At 35.7% G+C, this 27,212-nt stretch overlaps 1 protein-coding gene across 4 annotated transcripts in view; it reads left to right on the top strand.

Moving 5' to 3' along the window:
* The window catches only part of LOC102590864 (sister-chromatid cohesion protein 3-like), a 43,094-nt gene that overhangs the window by 12,758 nt on the left and 3,124 nt on the right, over positions 1-27,212 (top strand). The window contains exons 3-14 of one of the 4 annotated variants that reach the window (XR_001472351.1): positions 2,603-2,678; positions 3,724-4,082; positions 4,188-4,379; positions 12,880-12,971; positions 13,108-13,220; positions 14,137-14,339; positions 14,485-14,600; positions 15,827-15,883; positions 16,343-16,418; positions 20,890-20,955; positions 23,555-23,620; positions 24,030-24,095. Coding sequence is in view for 1 of the 4 variants with exons in the window: in XM_015304967.1 (XP_015160453.1) it covers positions 12,880-12,971; positions 13,154-13,220; positions 14,137-14,339; positions 14,485-14,500 (378 nt within the window). In the remaining 3 variants the exon portion in view is untranslated. Of the gene's footprint in view, positions 1-2,602; positions 2,679-3,723; positions 4,083-4,187; positions 4,380-12,879; positions 12,972-13,107; positions 13,221-14,136; positions 14,340-14,484; positions 14,601-15,826; positions 15,884-16,342; positions 16,419-20,889; positions 20,956-23,554; positions 23,621-24,029; positions 24,201-27,212 lie in introns of those variants that run through there. The other 3 variants (XR_001472350.1, XR_001472352.1, XM_015304967.1) reach the window with 3 other exon arrangements.

The following is a 27,212-nucleotide window of genomic DNA, read 5'->3' as shown; positions in this document are numbered from 1 at the left end:
TAGAGACTGCATCGGCCCAAAATTGTTTAGGAACTTTCATTTGGAACAAAAGTGCTCGGGCTGTCTCAAGTAGATGTCTATTCTTCCTCTCAACAACTCTATTTTGAGAAGGTGTATCAACACAAGATGACTGATGGAGGATACCGTGTTGTCTCATGTAGGATTGAAACAACTCTGACATGTATTCTTTTGCATTATCACTCCTTAAAATATGCACAGAAGCATTGAATTGAGTTTTGACTTCAGCATAAAAGGCACAAAAGTGAGTAAACACTTCAGAGCGACTTTTCATAAAATAAATCCAAGTCATCCGAGAGAAATCATCCACAAAAGTGACAAAATATTTATGTCCAGTTTTGGAAACAACCGGACATGGTCCCCAAACATCAGAATGAATTAACTCAAAAGCTGATTCAACTCGTTTATTAACCCTTGGACCTAATGTGATGCGACGATGTTTTGCAAATCGGCATGATTCACTCCAAAGAAGGAACATTTTGAAACTGGGGACATAACTTCTTTTAATAAAGGTAAAGAAGGGTGTCCTAATCGACAATGTGCTTCAAATGGAGACAAGACACTTGAGCATGCAACAAATTGAGACTCATATTCATCAAGGATATATAGACCATCAATTACATGTCCTTTACCAATAACCTTATGCGTCGCAAGATCACGAAACAAGCAATGATTAGGAAAGAACGAAACATAACAATTAAGATCTCTAGTAAGTTTACTCACAGAAATCAAATTGAAGGCCAACTTCGGTAGATTTAATACAGAGGACAAGGTAATAGAGGAGGTTGCTTTGACGGTTCCAGATCCCACAGTGTTACATGTTGACCCATCAGCTACTGTTACAGGAGAGGGAGCTTTGTGTGAGTGAAAGGTAGAAAATATGTTATGATTACCTGGCATGTGATCTGTAGCACCTGAATCAATCACCCAGTTGTTCGAAGATGAGACCACACATGCTTTTCTTGAATCAACGAGGATAGTAACTGCAGTGAATTCTTTAAGGGATTCTTGATACCGAGAGAACTCTGCAAACTGATCTGCCGAAACCAAAATTGTCCCTAAATTGTCTTATCCTTGTGATTTGTAGCCATATTTCCTCCTTTCTAATTGTTTGAGTTATATTTTCTAACTTAAATATCCAAAGTAGCAATACAGGAGAATCCAGCAAACACAAACAGCAAATACAATCCAATACCAATAAAATAATTATAGTCGAGGCTCAAACTTCAAGAACAAAGAAGATGGGAGAGAACAAAGGAACCAAAAATCAAGAACAAGCATCCAGAAAACACTATTCATTCAATGTTTAACAGTATTCAACAATCGCAGCAGCACCAAACAGAATACCAGATCTGAATCGCAGAAGCTATAGCGAAATATGAACCTGGAAGTAACTTTCAAAAAAATATGAACCTGGAAGGTGAAAGTGTTCTCCAAACAGTGTTTCAACACCAAACAAAACTGGGGGTACACCAGAAAGTATGATCTGCCTCCTACTGTGGCAGTGACACAAATTGGCCACTTTGAAAGTGATCGATTTGAAATCTGAGCTTGTTTCTGTAAGACAGCAAAACGAGATCGAGCTGCCTTTCGAAACAGAGAGAGAACATGATCAAGGAGCCTATAGGCTCTGATACCATGTAATCGAATAGAAGTAGATATCTTATTCCAATAGATAAGCAAGATATAAATACAATATACTCTGTGCTAATTTAGGAAAGAAAATAAAGAGGGATTCCTACAAATCTGCTAGCTAATTATGACGGATTCCTACAGATCTACTAGCTAAAAATATGCCTATGTATACTACTAAAATGATTTATACATTTTGTAACATTTTATTTCTGTCACTTCAGAGTGGCTACATTAATTGGTCATTTTGAGAAATTTTGGCATCTTCAAGGCTAGCTGTTCTACCGTATACTTCATTCATTAGAAAGCTGAATTTTTTTCAATATACTTGTATACTTGGAGCAAATCAATGAAGATTCTGGTAAATAAATTGGTTAATTTTTCTATTTATGCTTCTCTAAAGCTTATGCTTTAGTCAAGAGATTCATAGAGTTGGTTGGAACATCAACTCAATCAAAACTCTCTTTCTGTTTAAGCCAACACTGTTGATTTTAACTTAGGGTCTGTGATATAAGATCTCTGTGGATGCAGTTATGTAGGAAGTTGAAAATGTTGGCTTTCATTTTCATAGACTTTGATGTATGAATGATAAGTCCTATCATTTGAAATGAGTCAAGGAAGAAGGGAGACCAGAGATAAGATATACAAAATTCTTTGGGTATAACAGATTAAAGGAATGACTTGAGATAACTTGTATGTACTTTTGTCTGAGAATTTGCATGGCTTCTCTGCTCATAAGCTAATTTATTAGATATATGTGAGCTTTTCTATTTCATGAATCTGTGTATATTCCCTCTCCCGTTTTAGACTTCTCTTTGAGTTCATGCTTTTTGATGTTCAGTTTAAGTGCTTCAGTAACATCAGAACATTGGAAGATTTGTTTAATTGTGACAGTTGTTAAAGTTGAAACGGGGAACTAACTCGATTTTTTTGTTGTCTCCTTCATTTTCAGCTCTAAATCCTGATAAATTGATTGAATTTATGCTGCTAGATCAAGCACCAGTTAGCCACAATACTCATCTATTCAGGTTATTTTTTTCTTTCTTTGTTATTTTATAATTATGGCGTTTACACTTTGATAGTGACACATATTCCAGGTGGATTTTGCTCTCCCGTTAAATGTTTTCTCTAAACAGCTCTAGCTCACATCTTACTGATTTATAGAGGAACAGTAGTATGGCTCTAGCACTATCATTTATCTTTAAACTGTCGAAAAGCCTGGATCTAGAAGAATTAGTTTCAGTATCGTGCTTCATATTATAGCACATTCAATTATTAAAGAAACTGGAATTAGAATTGGGAAGCATGTAGTCTTGATCTATCCTTGCTTGTTTGATGGCCATTAAAGCCCTATATATGGGGTGTGTATTTTAGATTCTGGTTGAAACTTTCTGCCATTTTTTTGGGGACAATGTGTGTGAAACAATACCTCAACCCTCTATTTTGCTTAGGTTAAGTAAATGCGAAACTGAGTTGCTGTCTAGGAGTTCTGGAAGAACATGTGTTCTGGAAATTCATTTATAAGCATCTTGAAGTGTATATTTTGTGTAATTGCACTTCCTTTTTTTGTTTGCTAAATAGCTTATGTAAATGCATACCGCCTGAAAATTCACCTCTAGTAGCAGTATTTTATATATAGATTAAAGCTATCCAAAAAGATGGGTTCTCTTATCTCCTGATGTTCTGTTTGACTTTAATGAACCAAACGTGAGTGTAATGTAATCCCCACAAAAATTTAATATTAAAATCTGTTTATTTTTCAAGGGAGGTGGGGGGAGTTTCCGATGCTTCAGCTCTACATTTCTATTTCATATTGATAGACCAAACTTTCCCGGAATCATGAGCTGCCACTACTTTATACTACATTTTTTACACTACCCATATAGGTTTTTAAGTTCCTTTTTTTTCCTATTATTTTTTCTTTATAAGGTGATATCCTTTAGAACCTTAAGATATCCTGGTTGCTGATAAACTTTTAGCGCTCTTCAATTCCATGAAGTTTGTAAGTCTCTTCCTTTCTCTGCAAAATTGGAGTACATACTGACATCATGTTCACTGATACAACATTTGCAGACATGTTTAAGTGAGGGAACGGGCTACTATTTTCCACCATGCCACATAGTTAATATAAGTGGTTTCCGGGTGTTACTGCCCTTTGGACCTTTCATCCCTAGCTGTATCCACTTGTTATTTCTTCCCTGCTTGATGAGAAAGCTTCAATTCAATGAGGCCAAAGTCCATCAAATTCAGAGTCTGTAGGACATGATGTTTCGGAGCTTCTTGATTCCAAAAGTTTGATACTGGCTGAGCCTTGGTTTAAAACTGTGAAAAGCTTGCCGAATATTTATTCCATAGATCTAGTACTAATCTCAAGTCCGGTGGGTATGCTAGGGTGACCATTTCTTACCAGCCTCAAAGACTTCAGAGCAAAGGTGATAGAAAACATATTTTCTTACATTTTTAAATACAATGAACTTTATGCTGGTAAATATCTTTTTTGATGTGGTTATCTCATATGATATATGCAACGGAAGCAGCTTCCAGGCTTGGGAAACTGATGATGGATGTCCTTATTTCCATGCATATGGAATTGAGAAAATCCTATGGACCTGAAGAGTCTGGTTTCCCTCAATGGATCAGATGGGAAAACTTGAACTACTTCCTAGGGCACTAAAGGATATTGTTTTAGGCAGTGAAAGTATAGAGCTTGGTGGATGGCTGTTATACAGGTAACACTTCTTATTTTTTTTTGAGAAAGTTAACTGGGTAACACTTCTTATTTCATTTAATAGAAATATCTATTTTCATCACACTTCTTGTGATTCATCAATTAGTGTGTTCCAACTTACCTGAACTACTTTGCTACTTCCACTTGTGTTTTAAAATGCTAGTTGTGCTTAGATGTAAATGTTCTAGGTGATACAAACACATAAATAAAGTATCTTAAAAAATGAGGAACACATGATGCAGGGATCTCATAATTTTCTTCCACCAATACAAGATCACACCCTTTTAAACTGTAGAAAAGACTACATCTAGAACAATTAAACTTATTAAGATCGTGAACTATATAGGGGATTGCTAATATGAAGTAAGTTTTGCCAAATCTGAAACTGATCTCATCGCCCATTGTGTTAGGCACTGATACCAAATTGTTATGAATTTTTAGGGAAGGATCGATTCACAGGGCGATATATAAATCAGCTCGTTAAGGGAGGCTGAACCTTAGAGTTCATTAAAAGAGAGAACCCCGATCTCTTCAGCTCTTCAACTTGAAACTGAAACCTTAGAGTTCAATGGAAGAGAGAACTCCAATCTCTTGCTTTTTGCTGAAAAATGACTTACTAGTTTATTCATCAAAATCCCCTTTAAATAGGAGTCTTATTACATTAATAGGAAGTCTAATTCTTATGAAAGTAGGAGACCTAAATCCTATTCCAAACTAATAACTATAACATAACCTAATCCTTATAAAACTATGAAATATAAACACTATTCTAGAATAATAAATAAAGCTACTAAAATAATAATTATATACTTAATTTAAGGGCTTCCCACGCATCCACAACAATTTCTAGGTAGTGTTCCTTGTTGACGGGGACTCACACTTGAAGATAGTTGACAACTCAGTTGTTGCTAAATTGGCTTAACAGATACTATATGTGAATTTACCATCTGCCCAATACTTGAAAAATCAGTACGCATCTCTTTCACATGGTCATCAGTTGAGTTAAACCTTTTCATCATCTTAGTCATCATATCCACATACTCACAATCCATTCACCCAAACCCCACATGAAAAATTAGTGCAATGCCCTCAATGCACAAATGATATAAAAACTTAGGGTTAGACAGACATTTGGCTCCCAAGTGCCGAAGAACTATTAAGAAGCTTGTCTTTGGAGCACCATGAATAGTGCCCTTCGATGCCGATGCTCCGACTGCTAACTCACGCTCTCGCTACTTCCTAAAGTCCTCATTTGCCTTTGATTTGTTTTCGAGCAGCCTTTAGTGCACATCGCAATCTTGTAGCCTCGCCGCCCTCATCAATGTCACTATGGGCATCATCCGCACACACTTTCCAGTCACACGGGGAAGGTCTTGAGTAGGCTCTTCATCCTCAAATAGGGCAGATATAACATCGCCTCCACCATTAGTGGGGGAGGCTTTGGTGAAAATGAGCTAGCATCAGCCAATGCATCAATGTCCGCCTTGGGTGTGGCTAACTTAGTTCGGAAGGCGGAGAGATCTACAGTCGGCTCAGGTCGAGGCCTATCTAATTTCCGAAACTCATAAGGCATCAATTCTCCGTTGCATTACTTGAATCTTATCTTCAACAACATTCTCTCTCTTGCCTCCGTGTCCTCTACGACCTTTCTCATCCATGGACGAATATGCTGCAATAGAATCTCGATTTGAGTCCAATTTCTGGAGTCTGGTTAGCGACAACATGGAGAAACCTGTAGGAATTGAAGCACGTGGTGCGCTCGAAGTCGGGCTAGAGGAAGAAGATGACGGAGTAGTTTCATCAGGCTCAGTAATGGGGGTTGAATTGTGCCCTCCTCTAACTTCTTTGGTGAGAGTGCTTCGACTGTAGGCGACATATAAATATGGATACCTCGACGTAGTGCTGTGGGGTAGGGCTGATCAAAATCGAAACGAAAAAAATTTATTGGTTTATCCGTAATGGGTTATTAGTTTAGCGATTTTGATAATGGTTTTGAGAAAGATGTAACTTGTGAACTCATGTGCATGGTCCATATCTCTATAGCTGCCTACTATTCTTGACTAACTGCATCTGATAAACAAACTCAGCTATATTAATTAGCTGCTCATGAGATGGGCTGTAAAAACTCACGGGGATGTCCCTTACGAGTGTGGATAGAAGTCAGGGCTGATCTTATTCGTTGGCCATCCTAGGCAATGTGTTTTTCTCTGTGGCCGCATACAAGGCATTGAACTCTCGTACCATGATCGGGCTATATTTGCTCGTGCCTCTTCCATCAATTCACATTTGATCTGCAGCCTGACTCAGACTGTGTGTCATGCTGTGGACCTGAGCTGCCCTAGGCTGTGACTCCCCACTACCTTCTCTCGAACTCTGTGCTCCCTCCTCAGACTAGGAAGAACCATCATGGCTCGAGGAGTCGGACTCATTCAACACCAGAATAATGTCTAGTTTCTAAATCGGTTGGCGTGTTTCCTCGGTGCCTTTGGTGAGTAATCCTCTAGGGCAGGGTCGAATTCAAACCAATTGAGTTCATTATTCGTGCATTTTTCAATAAGTTGAAGCTGGGCCGACGATGCGGTGGGTTTTGACCTTCGTCCATAAGTTTTGGTATTCATTGGTGGCATAGTACCTGTGGAAAAGTCAGTAGTACCCAAACATATAAAACAAAGCCAGAAATGAATGAAGGAAACTCCCTGGGAGTGTCTATTTCCCATTTACAATATGCTGATGACACCTTGGTTTTTTGTGAAGCAGAGAAGGAACAACTAAAACACCTAAGGGATATCTTCATCCTATTTGAAGCAGTTTCTAGACTTCATATAAATTGGGAAAAGAGTTTTATCTATCCTGTGAATGAAGTTCCAGAAATCAGTACTTTGGCAAACATTTTAGGTGGTAAGATAGGAGAGCTTCCCACCACTTATCTTGGAATGCCATTGGGAGCCAAGAGTAAGTCCATGAACATATGGAACTCTGTGGTGGAAAGGTGTGAAAAGAAGCTAGTTAACTGGAGAAGTCAATATTTATCTTTGGGTGGCAGAGTCACACTGATCAATAGTGTTCTTGATGCCATGCCAACTTACATGATGTCCCTTTTCCCCATTCATGGGAAGATAATCAAAAAGTTGGATGCTATCAGGAGAAACTTTCTTTGGCAAGGTAATGGTGAAGGGGAGAAGAAGCACCATTTGGTTAAGTGGGAGGTTGTCATAACATCCAAAAAAGAGGGAGGTTTAGGAATTAAGAATCTGAAAGCACAAAACAAGAGCCTTCTGTTAAAATGGCTATGGAGACTGGCAGCAGATGAGCAGGGCCTATGGAAGAAAATCATCATTGCAAGATATGGTAGGGAAGGACCATGGACTACTCAGGCAGTTAAAACTCCTTATGAAAGGGGACTATGGAGGACTATCAGAAATTAGTGGCCAAAAATATGGGGTAATTCTGTGATCAAAGTGGGTAATGGCAGAAAGACCATGTTCTGGAATGATATATGGGTGGGGCAAACACCTCTGAGGCAACAGTTTCCAGACATTTACAATCTCAATCAACAGAAGCTAGCTACTATCTCAGAGGTCAAAAATGCACAAGGTTGGAATCTATCCTTCAGAAGACTACTGGGAAGTGGAGAGAATGATTCAGTTCTACAATACCTTGGAACAAGCTAAGAGTCTCAATTTTGAGGAAGACAAACTATTATGGAGTTTGGACAAAGGTGGCAAGTTCAGGGTGAAAGCAGCCTACAAGATGCTGAATATCTCAACAGAAACCAAGGAATGGTGGCCATGGAAGATGATCTGGAAAGGGAAGATACCTCATAAAGTGGCCTGTTTTACTTGGCTAGTTGCAAGTCAAGCAGTTCTGACCCAGGACAACCTTATGAAAAGGGGCAGGCAGTCAGAAGTACTAGCATGTTGGAATAGAGATGGAAATCAGTCAGAACACAAGGAGAGATGGAAGATTGTCCCTTCTTGCATCTGGTGGACAATTTGGAAGGAGAGAAACCAAAGATGTTTTGAGAACAAGAACATTCCCTTCCAAAGTATAAAGATGAACTGTTTAGCAACATTTTACTTTTGGTGTATACATGCTGTACCTAAGGATATAGGGGAAATTAACCTATTCCTAGACAGCTTATAAGGAATATAGGAGATAGATTTTGTTTTGGGCTGTCCTTTCATACTTTGATGTAACTATGTAGGAGCACACTATTGGTGTACTCCTTTTGTTTATAATACCAGTTAACTTTCTGAAAAAAAGCCAGAAATGAATGAAAATAAAACTACGAAACCAAAAGAAAACAAAAAAAAATAATTTGCAAAAATATTCACTGCTTGGTCCTACGATTGGTTCTTACAGATCGTAGAACTTCTGCGGGCCGTATGACCCAACCTTACCAAAAGAGGTCAACTTTTTTAGTTGCTGAAGTTGAAATGACTGTTAACTAGTACGGTTCGTCAAAGGTTCTACGGACCGTAAGACAAACCGTCATTCCAAACTTAGGCTACTTTTTGTTCTTCAAGATGACGAGACTTGATCTACAGTCGGTAGGAATTCCTACGTCTCGTAGATCCAAGTCGTCAACCTTGTTAGGAGTTTTTAGGATCAACTTTGTATTAACACATCTTCAACATCATATCAACCTATTCCATCACAAACATGCATTTCAACATAGTAATTTTCAATGTAATTCCGTCATCTATAGGGCTTGTACTTATCAATTAATCATAATAACAAATAGCACCATCACAAACTCTTTGTCAAGAACACAATTTGAAGTAATTTGTTTCACATGTTTACACATCTACTTGCTTCCCAAGGGTATACTTTAATTAATTTAGGCATACAAAACAAGCATCACATACCCTAGGTCAAGTAGCAACTTTGAATTCAAGTAATTGAATCTAGTGAGGCTTAATTCCATACCTTTATATGAATTTCCAAGTTGTGCGAGTGCATCACTTAGATGTCTAGAACTTTGAAAACCAACTTAATAATTGCCCCGTCCCGCACTGCCTTGAATATGAGTAAAGGAAATTTGGGAAAAATGGAAGATAGGAGAGGTAAAAGGAGAAGATGGGAGGAAAGGATTAAATAGTGGAAGTTGGAATTGTTAGGGATGGAGTTTGTGTGTGAAAGGGTGGGAAATGTGAGAGGTTGTAAGGGTTGGGAATTGAGGGAAATGGGGGATGAATGTAAAATTGGAGGTTTTTATTAAAAAGGGTCGCGGGTCGGGTCATTAATTTTAAACAGACATGTTTGACGATAATCCATTTATGGTCCGTAATAATTCCTACGAACTGTCGAAGGCCTCCGTCGTTCTACTCAACACTTGGAAAAAATTCAGGAAACATACCTGGGTCTACGGATGGGTCTACGGATGCAGACTACGGACCGTCAAAGTTTAATCTGTTCGTATTGTGCATCCGTAGACTTAAAGTTATTATTGTGTTAGGACTTAGATTCTACGGATGCCATCTACGGTTTGTTGAATGAGCAACGACTCATAGATGAGATTTAAAACCCTCTACACTTTGAAATTTTGCAGATTTTTCTTTCTTTCTTGCACATGTAGCAAACTTAGGACTTCTTTTACATTTTCTTGACACCTTTTGGACACGAACCCTAAACTATCCTATTCTAGCCAAAAATCAAACTTAAGAACAAAAAATGTCAACAAAAAAATAAAATAAACTAATTCAAACTAGCTAGATTACATCTTGGGTTGCCTCCCAAGTAGCGCTTGATTTAACTCTCACCTTTTGAATCTTGTTCCTTCCTCATTCTCAAGTTCAACCGCTCTGTGTGTGTGACAACACTTGTACAACTCTGAATGGTCTCGTCCTCTTTGATTTGAGCTTGTCAAGAAACAAGCGCAGCCTTTAGTTGAATAGAAGTACCAAATCACCGGGATTAAATTCTCGCTTTTTGATCTTTTGATCATGATACTTCTTCATCTTCTCCTTATACACCTTCAAAGCCATTGGAGATATCCCATTTACCCAAGCTGTAGGAAAAACCCTCATTTTAGTTATTCTATTCATCACCTTGACTCTAATTTCTTCTAGCATAGACACAATTGCCTTATGTCTAGCTGCCTGCTAATATCCAAGCATTAAAACTTTCAGCCATATTATTAACAACACTACCACATTTGAGAACTCCTGGAAGTACACTTTGCACCATATTTCAATGTCATATGTGATATTTTCCACAATAATTCTACCCAACTTGCTTAACTCACCTTCCCTTCAGATTCAAATGTTTCCCTAACACACTTCTAGAACTTTTTCCTTCTTTCAATACACTTCCATTTCTTTGACCAGTTTAACAGAATGTGTCAAGCACACATTCTGTGCTCACAAGCAGGAAATACTTCCTCAGCAGCACTAATCAAATCCTACAAAAAATCATAAACAATGGTATGTATATGATGTAAAATCTGTAGTAACTAAGGAAAATAAATAGTACAGTAACTAGTTTATATGATATTGGTAAAAATAGTAGGTAACTGTTTAGCAAAATAAACAGTAACTAACTACTAGGAAAAAGCAGTAACTAATCCTACAGTGAATTTTATGCTTTGACTTGTTGTTTATACTAGTTGATTAAAATGTTAAATTGAGCTAAATTTAATCAAGAAAAAAGGGCAGAAAGGAATAAAGGTTTAAGAGTAGTAAAAATAACATTATCATACATTTTGCATATCAATGATTAGAGTAGTTTGATCCCCATTTCCAAGTTGCAAGTCATCTTGCAAGATCCTCATAAACCATCTCCATGTTTCCTTTTTTTCTACTTCAGTGACAGCCCAAGCTATTGGTTTGATTGTTTCCATCTTTAGCGACTGCTACAAATAATGCCCTTTACATACCCCTTTGAGAAAACAACCATCAAGACCTATACACTTCCTACACTTGGCCCTTACCTGATTTTGATCATTCTTCTCCTTTTCTTGCTGGAGTTCTTTCTTTAATGCATAGTTGGTCATATCTTCTCTAAATTTATTAACATTTTTAAATGCTTGACCAACCTGCCAGATGACTTTCTCACAATCTGGATGATAGACTACCGTGCTATGCTACTCTTTTTCCTATCCCTCAACTGCCCTCCTCCTCCTCCATCATCACAAACCTGCTCACCTTCAAATTCACTAGCAAAACTATCTACATTTCATGAGTCATAATATGGCTCATCATCATCACCTCCCAAATTGTACCACAAATTTGTTCTTTCGTTATCAATATCTTCATAGCCTTCATCTAACCCATCTTCACTAAGAAATCCATCCGGTTTCTCCTTAGCAGGAGCCTTAACTTTTTCTGTTTTATTATATTCCCGTAGATCTTCTCTCACCACCCTAAGTTCTGCATGAACATCACTTCCATAATCATTAGAGAGTTCAGATTCATTACTTTTTTCTTCTTCAGAGTCACCACCAGTGGAGTTATTTCCTTGTAAATATACACTGGCAGCTTCTTTATGCCCTTTAAAATCATCATTGGTAAAGAATATTGCAACTGTCGATGGCTTTTCACTTTAGCATTTGTGATGCTCTGTTTTGGTGTAGCTACTGGAAATAAAAATAATACATCTAAGACATGTAAAACTGATGAATAGACATACTTGAATTAAGAAATGAAAATAACATGATCTGTTTGTCTATGCCAAGGATAACCCAAAAAAATTCAACACACTTCTAAATGTACTCAGATTTGATCCACACAAACATCCAATCTTGCATTTCTTCAGGTCAACCCAACAATGCTAATTCTTCTGTAACATAATCATAAGTAGCTCGGACTCTCTAGAAATGTTGTCGCACCCGTGCTTTCAGAAATGCACTACTTTTAAAGGATGCGACACACAATGGCATTTTTGAAAAGTCCGAGCAACATAGATTACACAACCTCATGATCAACAATTGATACCAACAACAACCCATCACAAGATCCAAGTGTAAGTGAACATTAGAACAAAAACTCACTGCACAGAAGCACCAATTAGACAAGAAACACAAACTTAACATAAAAACATCAATTAGACACAATAAGAATCAGCAGATAGCACTGCAGCCCAACTCGATCAGAAGAAAGTTGGCATTTGGACCTTGTGTGCATTCCAGTTTTCAGTTCACCATAACATCCAAACTATAAATATGCCTGCGAGAAAATGGAACTCTTTTGATATAATGAGAGAGTAAATTCAACTCAACGAAAAAAGAGAGACACAAGTTGTTGAATGCTAATAGAAAAAGATAAATTTAATATTTAATTTTACTTGCTGCTTGATAGTTATAACTACACATCCACAAATCTAGATTCATTTCCACTATGAGCCATATCTACAGAAATATGAAATCACTTTGAAGCCTAATAAACTCATCCTTTCGAAGGATAATCCCTACTTTCTGTTGTACTTTCTCAAACTATTATTAGAAGAGCGGTGTTTCTTCTGCTTCTTTGTAACAGTCCATCATATATCTTGTGTAACTGTAGGTTGGGGGAATCGAAAAAGTTTATGAAATTGGCCGTATATTCCGCAATGAAGTGCTTCAACTCGTCATAATCCTGAATTCACCTCCATTGAGGTAATAGCTCTTTGTCAAAGGACTTCTCATTATTTAGTTTATTAGGCTCAAAGCGAATTTGCAAATCCATTTGGAGAGCATTTAGCCAAATAACTTCCTGCAAAATGATCAATAATCATTTTTAAATTGATTTTAGATGTATGAAGCATACTCTGACTATGAAAGCATGATGAATATGGCAGAAGATATTGTGACACGATGTGCCCTTGGCCCCTTGCAGTTAATGGGAAACTTAGAATTGATTACCAGGTAAGTACCCTTTCCTGTGGATAATCTTCCTCAATAGTGTTTGTAATTGGTGATCATTCTTTGCATTTTCATGTATCTTCTCTGTCAAACATGATACAACTCACTTACAGGAATACGTGTGCAACCATTCTTATATTTAAGGCATAATACTGAGAATTGATTGAACTTGTGGCTTTTGGCTTTGATTGTTTTTTTAAGTTCCCTTAGAAGACAACCTATTTCTTTCTTTATCTGGCTACAAGAATGGACCATGAGCGATAAGAGGAATCATGTGAACTTCATATTTCTCAATGGCATTATGTTATTTTTTTTTTAACCTTTTCAATTTCCATTTATAGGGAGCTTCCTTAGGTTCCAACATCTTCTTTACTCTGACCATCTTGTTTCTCGTGACCATATATTATCTCATCATAACAAAATAATTTTGAATGGTTGAACAATGTTGGCCCAAAACTGTCCAGCTAAACATTTTTAGTTACTATTCGAATACCTCACCTATTTCCTTGAGTTGATGCAAACCATCTCATCTTATTTTATCTTTTCCAGAGATCCTAGTTCATGCCTTTTCATATGCTGCATATGTTTTTTGGAGAATGTGAAATGTTTCTGCACTGATTTTGAAACATGGTCAGATTTACACATAATGAGTTGAACTAAATTTTCATCTTATTTTATCTTTTCCAGAGATCCTAGTTCATGCCTTTTCATATGCTGCATATGTTTTTGGAGAATGTGAAATGTTTCTGCACTGATTTTGAAACATGGTCAGATTTACACATAATGAGTTGAACTAACTTTTCAGTGAATTATGAGTTTTATGGTTAATAGGTTTTTGGTCCCACTTTTGGTATTTCATTTTCTTTCTTATCTCACCTTAACTTTAATTGAAGGAATCAAACTTTATGCTTTGTTGCAGGGTGTGGAGATCTGCTTGGAAAGACCTTGGAGGAGGGAAACAATGCATAATCTTGTGAAAGAAGCTGGAATTGATTTTAAAAACTTCGGTGACGATCTTAATGCTGCTAAAGAACATGATATAAAGCAATTGATATTCTTGGTGATGATCTGGATAAGAGTTCAATTGAAGCATGCTCTTCTGTTGGCCATTTGCATAATGAGGTTTGAATAATGTTGTTTAGAATTTTTTCTGTTCCCGTCTGCAGATACATAGAACTAACAACTTTTAACCACATGCCAGTGTATCTTATTGGTTAATAAGATGGTTCTTTTTATGTGTACTGCTTTGTGATGTTACAATTTTCAGGTTTTTGAGATGGTAGTAGAACCAAAGCTTCTACAACCGACTATTGTCTTGGAATAACTCCACTGGCCAAACCACATAGAAGGTGCACCAGTTAGCCACAATAGTCATCTATTCAGGTTATTTTTCTTTCTTTGTTATTTTATAATTATGGCTTTAACGCTTTAATAGTGACACTACTCATTCAATGATGACCCTCCCTCTCTGTAACTAAACCTGACCTGTTTGGTTTGAAAATTATGTCGGCAAGTTGAGTTCATTCTACCACTGTTGCTATTCGACGATCAGTGGTCTTACACCAATTACCACATAAAAAACAGAACTTTCAAGCCCATTGTATATACCGAAGGTGGTTGAATTTGTGGAGTTCAGCTTCCGAACTCTGTACTCCTTCCTCAGACTAGAAGCACCATCATGGCTAGAGGAGTCAAACTCATTCGGCACCGCAATAATTTATAGTTTCTTGGACTATCGACGTGTTGTCCTCGGTGCCTTTGGTGAGTCATCCTGTAGGCTAGGGTCGAATTCAGACCCACTGAGTTCATTATCAATGCGTTCTTCAATAACTTGAAGCCGGGCTGAAGGTGCGGTGGATTTTGACCTTCTTCCATAAGTGTTGGTATTCTATGATGGCATAGTACCTATGGATGGAAAAGTCATTAGTACCCAAACATACCAAACAATGCAAGAAAAGAATGAAAATAAAACTATGAAACCAAAAGAAAATAGAAAATTACACTGGTTTGGTCCTGCGGTTGGTTCTCATAGGACCCAACCGTAGTCCGTAGGAAAGGAAGTCAACTATTTTAGTTTCTGATGTTGGAATGATGGTTCACCAATACGGTCCGTCATAGGTTCTGCGGACTGTAATCCAAACCGTCATTCCTAACTTAGGCTACTTCTTATGCTTCAAGATGAAGAAAGAAGGTAACTAGGTTTCCCCATCCTCTTCTGAAAAAAGAAAGCAAAAACAGAATGATATCACTTTTTTTTCCAGTGAAATAGTATTTGAAGAGCTTTCACGATCATTCACATGAACTTCAGTAGGCAAGAAGGTACCTAGTGAAAGCTACCGTTTTGAGAATGCAAGATTGTGGCATATATTATTACTGAAGCTTGTATACAGGGAAAGAACTGGGCATAAGCTTATAACAAAGAAAGTATTTATCAATACTTTGGTTCTTCTACTGAACTAGTTTTATTTTGAGCTTATTCATCTTCGCTTATGCTAGGCTTTTATTTAATGACTTGCTTCATGTGAGTCTTTTATTATGGTGCACATGTTTTATTCCCCCTCTTGTATTAGTGATAAATGAATTGGCTGATAAAGGTGCTTGTTGTGCAGGTAAAAGGACTGTGCGAGAAAGCGAAGGATATTCTAGTGCAAGAGAGTAATGTGCAGGTACGATACCTTATATAGCCTTTTTAATTATTAAAGAAACTAGAATTAGAATTTGGAGGCATGTAGTCCTGATCTATACTTGCTTGTTAGATGGCCATTAAACCCCTATCATTTGAAATGAGCTAAGGAAGAAGGGAGACCAGAGATAAGATGTAAGAAATTCTTTGGGTAGAACTGGTTAAACGAATGACTTGAGATAACTTGTATATACTTTTGTGTGAGAATTTGCATGGCTTTTCTGCTCATAAGCTAATTTATTAGATAAATGTGAGCTTTTCTATTTCATGAATCTGTGTATATTCCCTCTCCCGTTTAGACTTCTCTTTGAGTTCATGCTTTTTGATGTTCAGTTTAAGTGCTTCAGTAACATGAGAACATTGGAAGATTTGTTTAATTGTGACAGTTGTTAAAGTTTAAACAAGGAACTAACTCAATTTTACTGTTGTCCTTCATTTTCAGCTCTAAATCCTGATAAATTGATTGAATTTATGCTGCTAGATCGAACACCAGTTAACCACAATACTCATCTATTCAGGTTATTTTTTTCTTTCTTTGTTACTTTATAATTATGGCTTTAACACTTTGATAGTGACACATATTCCAGGTGGTTTTTGCTCTCCCATTAAATGTTTTCTCTAAACAGCTCTAGCTCACATCTTACTGTTTTATAGAGGAATAGTAGTATGGTTCTAGCACTATCATTTATCTTTAAACTGTCGAAAAGCCTGGATCTAGAAGAATTAGTTTCAGTATCATGCTTCATATTATAGCATATTCAATTATTAAAGAAACTAGAACTAGAATTGGGAAGCATGTAGTTTTGATCTATCCTTGCTTGTTTGATGGCCATTAAAGCCCTATATATGGGGTGTGTATTTTAGATTCTGGTTGAAACTTTCTGCCATTTTTTTTGGGGACAATGTGTGTGAAACGATGCCTCAAGCCTCTATTTTGCTTAGGTTAAGTAAATGCGAAACTGAGTTGCTGTCTAGGAGTTCTGGAAGAACGTGTGTTCTGGAAATTCATTTATAAGCATCTTGAAGTGTATATTTTGTGTAATTGCACTTCGCTTTTTTGTTTTTGCTAAATAGCTTATGTAAATGCATACCGCCTGAAAATTCACCTTCGTAGCAGTGTTTCATATAGATTAAAGCTATCCAAAAAGATGGGTTCTCTCTTATCTCCTGAGTGTATGTAATCCCACAAAAAATTAATAATAAAATTTGTCTATTTTTCAAGGGGGGTTCCGATGCTTCAGCTCTACATTTCTATTTCCTAATGATAGACCAAACTTTCCTGGAATCATGAGCTACAACTACCAGTAATTCCCCTTTACATAATCCCTTCAAGAACCATCCATCAAGACCAATAATTTTCCTACATCCTTCTAACCAACCCCTTTTAAGAGCATCAAAACACACATAAAAAATACACAAACAAGTTTTATCCAAGTATTGTATCCTTGTTTGTCCTAACCCAACAAGAACTTCCAGGATTTGTCTTCTTAATAATGTCAACATAGTCACATAATCTAGAGAATTCCAGATTCCAATCACCCATGAACTGACTCATTACCCTGCACTTGGCTCTATAACAAACTGTCCTCCCTACATACAAACCCAACTGATGCCTTACCAATTCCTGAATCTCCCAAAGTTTTATGCTAGGTTGAGATACAAACCTATCTTGAAATTAATGTGCAATGTACACATAAGTTCATAACTTGTTCTTGTTTTTAGTTGGGCAACGATGAAATTGGTGGTACTTCTTCACAATCACCAGAATTCCTGTCAGTGCTTGCATATATCTCCCATTTGCATAGTATTTTCCTTTTACATTTGACTCTAATTTTGTGCTTCTCATTAGGCTTAAGTTCGAGTTGCACTTTGTTCTCTACAGCATAAGATTGCACAGCTTTTCTAAATTGCACAGCACTCTCAAAGACCATGTCAAGTTCAAAAATAGTTATCTGACAATCGGGATCAAACCTTAGTTTTCTACTCTTTCTTCTAGCTGGTAATTCGATGCCTCTTTGAGCTAGAACATCCAACTCATCTCTACTGTCATCACTACCAATATCTGAGCTACTATAGCACTCCTCATCTCCCCCCAATCTTCCAGCATACTTGTCTCTTTTATTTCGCCTGTTAATGTCATTAAAACCTTTGTATGGTCCAGCCTCTCCTAGCTCAACCAGGTGTTGGAACAGGCACCTTCCTCTTCTTTTTCTGATGAATTTTCTTTCTTCTTTCTGTTCTGAATGCTCTTAACTCCTCATCTAACTCACTTTCATCTTCCTCAGGTATAACATCTACTAACTCAGATTCACTACTGTACAGATTTGAAGGCAAATCACTGTCATCTTCCTTTGCATTAACATTTTCATCTCTTATATATGTTGTTTCTTCCTGCTCGGTAACATATGAACTGGTTGCTGCATCTCTAGCAATAAGTTGAGGGTGTGAGCAGAGAAGTTTTTTGAGCAATAAGTTCAGGGTGTTCACCTAATGCAACCCTAGACCCCCTATTTATTGAATTCTCACTGTTTTGAACCATGCCAAGCTCACTTGAAATTCAAATGGGACCCTCTCTTCCACCAAAATAGGTCGATTAACGACATGGCTAATAAACAAGTCTAAAAAAGCACCATGTTTAAGGTGAGATACAATATTTTAAATCTGTTTGTCATTTTCCAACAAAACAAATTCATTGGAATTAGAGTTAAATACATAGAAACCCCCAACAGATGCATACCCTATATCCTTTGTATAACAACCCAATTCAACCAAAGAAACTTGGTCTTTATCTAAAGGAGTTACCTTATTTCTCTCTCCCCAACATGTATTCTTCTGCCATGAGTTAGATTTACACTGACATGAAAAGAAAAGGGGAAAAAAGAATATCATCAGAAGATTTACACTGAATTTCGAAACTATAAATCTAAATCTTGCATCAAAAATTCCTAATGAGAAACACTAAAAAAAAGAAAAGAAAAACCACATAGCATCCAAAAGGAAACTACAAAGCATGGTTATAAGATTTGCTTACCAGCAACAACCAAAGCAACTTTAACTTTTAGAAGATCTTAGTCTTCAAATGTGATTTTTTGTCTTTAAATGGGAAGAAATCATTGATAATTGCAGAAGGTTTCATTTTCTAATGGTGGGGATTTGGGGAAGGATTGTTGTTTTGGAAGGTTTCTCCGAAGAATAGGTTACGGAAGTCTTTTCATTTTTGGAGGGAAATAATTAAAGGATCTGTATTAGAATTGGGTTAACCTGGATGATATGGAGAAAATAACACACATGGAGGTATGTAATTGAATGTTTTTTTACTTGTCTAACATGCGCATAACAATTATATGTCCGTAAAACAAATGTGTTAAAATGGAACATAAAAATTGGAGTTGAAGGGTTAAAATGGAACAAGGTTGAGTTGGAGTGCCAAAATGAAATTTAAAGACAAGTTTAAGGGGTTGTAGATGTGTTTGGCCACTTTTTTATGGATATATTATTAGCCACCAAATAATTTGTGTGCTAGGAGATATGACCCTCCAAAGTAGACCCTCGAAAAGGCTTCACTTGGAAATTTCGGATTTTGATACGGTTGCTCTAAAAATTTGGGTTAGACCCATTTCCCACTCAATTTGACCCCCATGAATAAGAATATGAAGTCGAATTTCCGAAATCATGGACGGATTTTGAGATATGTGGAAATTACAATTATAGGTGTTTCCGAAGCACATTTTCGGACATTTTTGGGGTCGTTTCAATACCCGAGGAAAAAAAATCCCTTTAAAACCATAAGCCCTAGAAAAAACCCTAAACTTAAAATCCTATGCCATATATTAGGCCTACATCCTAAATCTTAAGAAATCCAAATTCTTAAAAAAACCTAAGAAACCCTAAAACATTTAAAAACCTTAATCATAAGAATCATAAACCTAAAAAAAACCATAAACTCTAAAAAACACTTAACCTAAAATCTGAATACCTAAAACCTAAACGAAGAAACCATAAGAAATTCTAAACCCTAAAAAAACACTTAACCTAAAATCCGAATCCCTAAAACCTAAACGAAGAAACCCTAAGAAACTCCTAAACCTTAAACCCTTATAAACCCTAATACCCTAAAACCTAAGATACTAAACCCTAAACCCTAAAAAATCACTAAGAATTCCTAAACCCTAAAAATCACTAAGAAAAACTAAACCCTAAAAAAGCTTTAAAAAAAACTTTAAAACCCCTAAACCTAAAGAACCCCTAAATCCCAAACACTAAACCTTGAACCCTAAACCCTTAAAAATCATAAGCCCAAAACCCTAACCCTAAGTAAACCCCAAACCCTAAACCCAAAAAAGCACCAAGAAACCCAAAACCCTAAAAACAATAAATTTATTTTTATAAACTCTAACCCTAGAAAGCCTCTAAAAAAATCTTAAACCTAACAAACCTAAAACCCCTATTCTAGAAAAACCCTAAACCCTACACCCTAAATGACCCAAAAAAAACGTAGGAGACCTTAAATGTTCAACTCAAACCCTAAGAAACCTAAACCCTAAACCTTAGGGATAAACCCCAACCTAAGCCTTATGAAACTCTAAGAAATCCTAAGAAAAGCTAAACAATAAAAACCTTTAAAACCCTAAAACTAAAAAATTTCCAAAAAACAAACCTTTTAAAACCCCTAAAAAAAATTCCTTAAATCTAAAACCCTAAGTCCTAAGCCCTTAGAACTCATATATCGTAAAAACAATAATGATCCTAAAAAATCTTTATCAATCCTAAATTGAAAACAACTTTTGACCTAAATTTTTTTAGAAAAAGTTAAGCTCTAAACCCTAACCTAAAATCCCTTAAACAAAAACCTAAACTCTTATTCATCGTGTTCAGATTATATTATTGTTCAATATGCTCTGTTAAGTTATATATATTTGTTAAGCTTCGTTATGTCATGCATGCTCAGAATCTTTCAACTGCTGATACATACCTTTTCTCTTGATGTAGGTTCAGGTCCTCAGCATTCAGATCACGCGGAGATCGGTTCTCGGTCCGTATTCAGCAATATCAGTGGTGAGTCCTCGTTTTTCGAGGACGATTTACGTGTTTTATATTCAGTCTTTCATTTTAGTTTCTGTTTTGCTAGAGTTAGTTGGGGGCATGTCCCAGCGTCTCTAGTTAGTTAGAGACTTTTATTCATACATTGTTTTTGTCACTCCCCGAGGTTACCCGCTTGACTTAACACGAGACCTAGGATCACGAGTGACCCCCAAGCTAACCTTGAGTTGGCATATCATAAGCATATTAGATCAACACCTTTAAAAGCCTAATCTAAGAAATCTAAATCCCCTAAGAAACCCTAAACCCTAAACCTTAGGGAAACCCCAAGACTTATGAAACACCAACAAACCCTAAAGCCTAAGAAATCCTAAAATCACCTTTAAAAGTACTAAACCTAAAAACACCCTTAAAACCCATAACCCCTAAAAACCCAAAATTTAAAATCCTAAGCCCTTAACCCAAAGAAACCCTAAGCCTTAAGAACCCCTAAATCATAAGAAATCATAACAATATTGAAGACCCCTTTTAAAATCCTAAAGCCTAAGAAGCACTAAACCCTAAACCTTAGGGAAACCCCTAAACCTCAAGACTTGTGAAACACCAACAAACCCTTGCCTAAGAAATCCTAAAGCCTAAAAACACCTTTAAAAATATAAAACCTAAAAACATCCTTAAAACCCGTAACCCCTAAAACCCTAAATTTAAAATCCAAAGCCCTTATCCCAAAGAAATTCAAAACCCTAAGAATCCCTAAATCGTAGGAAATCACAACAATCTTGAAAAACCCTTTAAAATCCTAAACCTAAAAAATTAAAAAAAAACTTAAACCCTAAATCTTGTAAACCTTAAATAAAAACATAGACCTTATACCCAAGTAAACCCTACACCTTAGGGCTAAACCTTAAGAAACCCTAAACTTTAAGAAATAAAAAAAAACCCTAAAAAACTTTTAATACCTTAAAGTTTTAAAAACCGTAAATCCTAAAAACTCTATAAAATCCCTAAGATCTAAGAACCCCTTAATCGTTAACAAACCATAAAAATCCTAAACACCTTAAAACCCTAAACCTAAAAATTTCTCTAAACCTAATAAAACCCTAGAAAATCTTAACCCGAAAACCCTAAATCCTAAAAACCCTTAAAAAAATCAAACCCTAAGAAATCCTAAACGCTAAGTAATATACCCTTAGAAACTCTAAATCCTTAACTCTAAATCATAGGGCTAAACATTAAACCCCAAACCATATTGAATCCCAAGAAATCCTACACCCTAAAATCCATTTAAACACCTAAAACTATAATACTCGAGGAAAAAATATCCCTTCAAAACCATAAGCCCTAGAAAAAACCCTAAACTTAAAATCCTATGCCATATATTAGGCCTACGTAATCCTAAATCTTAAGAAATCCAAATTCTTAAAAAAACCTAAGAAACCCTAAAACATTTAAACCTTAATCATAAAAATCATAAACCTAAAAAAAACCATAAACTCTAAAAAACACTTAACCTAAAATTTGAATCCCTAAAACCTAAACGAAGAAACCCAAAGAAACTCTAAACCCTTATAAACCCTAATACCCTAAAACCTAAGATCCTAAACCCTAAACCCTAAAAAATCACTAAGAAATCCTAACCCCATAAAATCACTAAGAAAACCTAAACCCTAAAAAACCTTTAAAAAAAACTTTAAAACCCCTAAACCTAAAGAACCCTAAATCCCAAACACTAAACCTTGAACCTTAAACCCTTAAAAATCATAAGCCCAGAACCCTAACCCCTAAGAAAACCCCAAACACTAAACCCAAAAAAGCACTAAGAAACCCAAAACCCAGAAACACAATAAATTTATTTTTATAAACTCTAACCCTAGAAAACCTCTAAAAAATCTTAAACCTAACAAACCTAAACCCTATTCTAGAAAAACCCTAAACCTAAAACACTAAACCATACACCCTAAATGACCCAGAAAAAACTAGGAGACCTTAAATGTTCAACTCAAACCCTAAGAAACCTAAACCCTAAACCTTAGGGATAAACCCCCAACCCTAAGCCTTATGAAACTCTAAGAAGCCCTAAACCCTAAGAAATCCTAAATCCTAAGAAAATATAAACATTAAATAACAACAAAAAGAACTTTCCAAACTCTAAACCTAAAAAATCTTAAACCTATCAAACCTAAACCCTAAACCGTAGAAAAACCCTAAACCTAAAACACTAAACCCTAAACACCTACACCTTAAATGACCCAAAAAAAACCTAGGAGACCTTAAATGTTAAACTTTAACCCTAAGAAACTTAAACCCTAAACCTTAGGGATAAACCCCAACCCTAAGCCTTATGAAACTCTAAGAAATCCTAAGAAAAGCTAAACCTTTAAAACCCTAAAACTAAAAATTCCAAAAACAAACCTTTAAAACCCTAAAAAAATTCCTTCATCTAAAACCCTAACCTAAAATCCCTTAAACAAAAACCTAAACTCTTATTCATCATGTTCAAATTATATTATTCTTCAATATGCTCTGTTAAATTATATATATTTGTTAAGCTTCGTCATGTCATGCATGCTCAGAATATTTCAACTGCTGATACATACCTCTTCTCTTGATGTAGGTTCAGGTCCTCAGCATTCAGATCACGCGGAGATCGGATCCCGATCCGTATTCAGCAATATCAGTGGTGAGTCCTTGTTTTTCGAGGACGATTGACATGTTTTATATTCAGTCTTTCATTTTATTTTCAGTTTTGCTAAAGTTAGCTGGGTGCATGTCCCAGCATCTCTAGTTAGTCAGAGGCTTTTATTCATACATTGTTGTTGTCACTCCCCGAGGTTACCCGCTTAACGTAACACGAGACCTAGGATCACGAGTGACCCCAAGCTAAGCTTGAGTTGGCATATCATAAGCATATTATATCAACACCTATAAAAGCCTAATCTAAGAAACCCTAAACTCTTATGTTCAGATTATACTATTCTGCAATATGCTCTGTTAAGTTATATATATTTGTTCAGCTTTGTCATGTCATGCATGCTCAGAATATTTCAACTGCTGATACATACTCTACGCTACCTCTTCTCTTGATGTAGGTTCAGGTCCTCAACATTCAGATCACGCGGAGATCAGTTTCCGATCCGTATTAAGCAATATCAGCGGTCAGTCCTCGTTTTTCGAGGACGATTTACATGTTTTTATATTCAGTCTTTCATTTTAGTTTCAGTTTTGCTAGAGTTAGCTGGGGGCTTTTCCCAGCATCTCTAGTTAGTTAGATGCTTTTATTCATACATTGTTTTTGTCACTCCCCGAGGTTACCCGCTTGACGTAACACGAGACCTAGGATCACGAGTGACCCCAAGCTAACCTTGAGCTGGCATATCATAAGCATATTCGATCAACACCTTTAAAAGCCTAAAATCTAAAACCCCTAAGAAACCCTAAACCCTAAGAAACACTAAACCCTAAACCTTGGGGAAACTCCAAGACTTATGAAACACCAACAAACCCTAAAGCCTAAGAAATACTAAAATCACCTTTAAAAGTACTAAACCTAAAAACACCCTTAAAACCCGTAACCCCTAAAAACCCTAAATTTAAAATCCTATGCCCTTAAGCCAAAGAAACCCTAAGCCTTGAGAACCCCTAAATCGTAAGAAATCATAACAATCTTGAAGACCCCTTTTAAAATCCTAAACCTTAAGAAACACTAAACCCTAAACCTTAGGGAAACCCCTAAACCTCAAGACTTGTGAAACACCAACAAACCCTTGCCTAGGAAAATCCTAAAGCCTAAAAACACCTTTAAAAATACTAAACCTAAAAACACCTTTAAAACCCGTAACCCCTAAAAATCCTAAATTTAAAATCCTAAGTCCTTAACCCAAAGAAATTCAAAGCCCTAAGAATCCTTAAACCGTAGGAAATCATAACAATCTTGAAAACCCCTTTTAAAATCCTAAACCTAAAAAGTTCAACAAAAACTTAAGCCCTAAACCTTAAATAAAAACTTAGACCTTATACCCAAGGAAACCCTAAACTTAGGGCTAAACCTTAAGAAACCCTAAACTTTAAGAAATAAAAAATACCCTAAAAAAATTTTAAAACCCTAAACTTTTAAAAACCGTAAACCCTAAAAACCCTATAAAATCCCTAAGATCTAAGAACCCCTTAATCGTTAACAAACCATAAAAATCTTAAACACCTTAAAACCCTAAACCTAAAAATTCCTCTAAACCTAATAAAACCGTAGTAAATCTTAACCCTAAATCCTAAACACCCTTAGAAAAACCAAACCCTAAGAAATCCTAAACGCTAAATAATATACCCTAAGAAACTCTAAACCCTTATAAACCCTAATACCCTAAAACCTAAGATCCTAAACCCTAAAAACCCTATAAAAATCCCTAAGATCTAAGAACCCCTTAATCGTTAACAAAACCATAAAAAATCTTAAACCTAAAACCCTAAGAAACCCTGAACTTTAAACCTTAAGAAACCCTAAACTTTAAGAAATAAAAAATACCCCTAAAAAAATTTTAAAACCCTAAACTTTTAAAAACCGTAAACCCTAAAAACCCTATAAAATCCCTAAGATCTAAGAACCCCTTAATCGTTAACAAAACCATAAAAAATCTTAAACCTAAAACCCTAAGAAACCCTGAACTTTAAACCTTAAGAAACCCTAAACTTTAAGAAATAAAAAATACCCTAAAAAAATTTTAAAACCCTAAACTTTTAAAAACCGTAAACCCTAAAAACCCTATAAAATCCCTAAGATCTAAGAACCCCTTAATCGTTAACAAAACCATAAAAAATCTTAAACCTAAAACCCTAAGAAACCCTGAACTTTAAACCTTAAGAAACCCTAAACTTTAAGAAATAAAAAATACCCTAAAAAATTTTAAAACCCTAAACTTTTAAAAACCGTAAACCCTAAAAACCTTTAAAAAAAACTTTAAACCCCTAAACCTAAAGAACCCTAAATCCCAAACACTAAACCTTGAACTCTAAACCCTTAAAAATCATAAGCCCAAAACCCTAACTGTCACACCCCTTTTTGCGCACAGCAGCGGAAGGGTTTTTCCAATTTAAGTGACTTTATTGATTAAGGGATTATTTTTTTTCGTTTCAGAGTCGCCACTTGGAATTGAGTTGTGGTGTTCCAAGTCACCTTTTTGAATCCCTAATCAATAAAAAATGACTTTTTTAGTTTTGGTCTACGAACTAGAAATTTGGGCAAGGAATTCTGTTGACCGAGGGAAAGGTATTAGGCATCCCTCGAGTCCCGTGGTTCTAGTACGGTCACTTTTATTGACTTATACTTATTTTAATATGTTTTTGGATAATTTGTGTCTAAGGCCATGGTTCACTTATTTTTTAATTGTTGAACTTTTATTATTCTTAAGCCGGATGCATAACTGCATTATCGATCTTGACATTTTAGAGACATAACTGTCTTCTTTGCATCACACTTAATGACCTTATTTTTTTTATAAGTCACTATCTTAAATTAATAAAAAACCAATTATATTTTTGGACAAGGTGCGTCACCGCATCCTTGAGTTTATTTTAATGTCTCAAAAAAGATGCGCAACCGCATTCTTAATTGAAACAAACATTTTTAACGTGCATAAAACTCATCTAGTATTAAAGTACTTGCTCTTATTTTTCTGAATTCTTGACAACTAATCTTCTCATTTCATTATTATATTTATTGGTGATACTTTTAATTAAATTAATCCACATGTTAAAATATATATTAGAATAATTTTATCAAGGTGTGTCACCACATCCTTGAATTTCTTTTAAGTGTTTCAAAAAAGATGTGTAACCACATTCTTAATTGAAACAAATGTTATTATTTTTTTACATGCCTAAAACCCATCTAATGTTACAAGAAAAATATTAAATAAAATCAAATAAAACAAAATAAATCTAAACTTCTAGGATACAATATAAATTTTGGATTATCTTATATTCTTTTATTTTTATTCACCCTTAAAGTTAATGTTAAAATTAGGCCTACACATATTATATTTTTATTTTTATTTTTATCTTGAAGTTAATGGCGAAATTAGGCATACTCATATTGTACTTTTTTATTAATCCAACAAAACAATGACGAATTGCTAAAATAAATCTCATTCTTTATTTAATAAATAAAACAACAATAATTTTGTGAACCCAATAATTCCTACTTTATCATTATTAGCATCGAAATCAAGAAATGAACAACATCATGACCCATTCATTTTAAGACATCACAACTAATGAAC

Source organism: Solanum tuberosum, unplaced genomic scaffold (genome assembly GCF_000226075.1).
Source record: "Solanum tuberosum cultivar DM 1-3 516 R44 unplaced genomic scaffold, SolTub_3.0 scf00658, whole genome shotgun sequence".
NCBI classification, from domain to species: Eukaryota; Viridiplantae; Streptophyta; class Magnoliopsida; order Solanales; family Solanaceae; genus Solanum; species Solanum tuberosum.
This window is presented reverse-complemented; position numbering and strand designations above follow the sequence as displayed.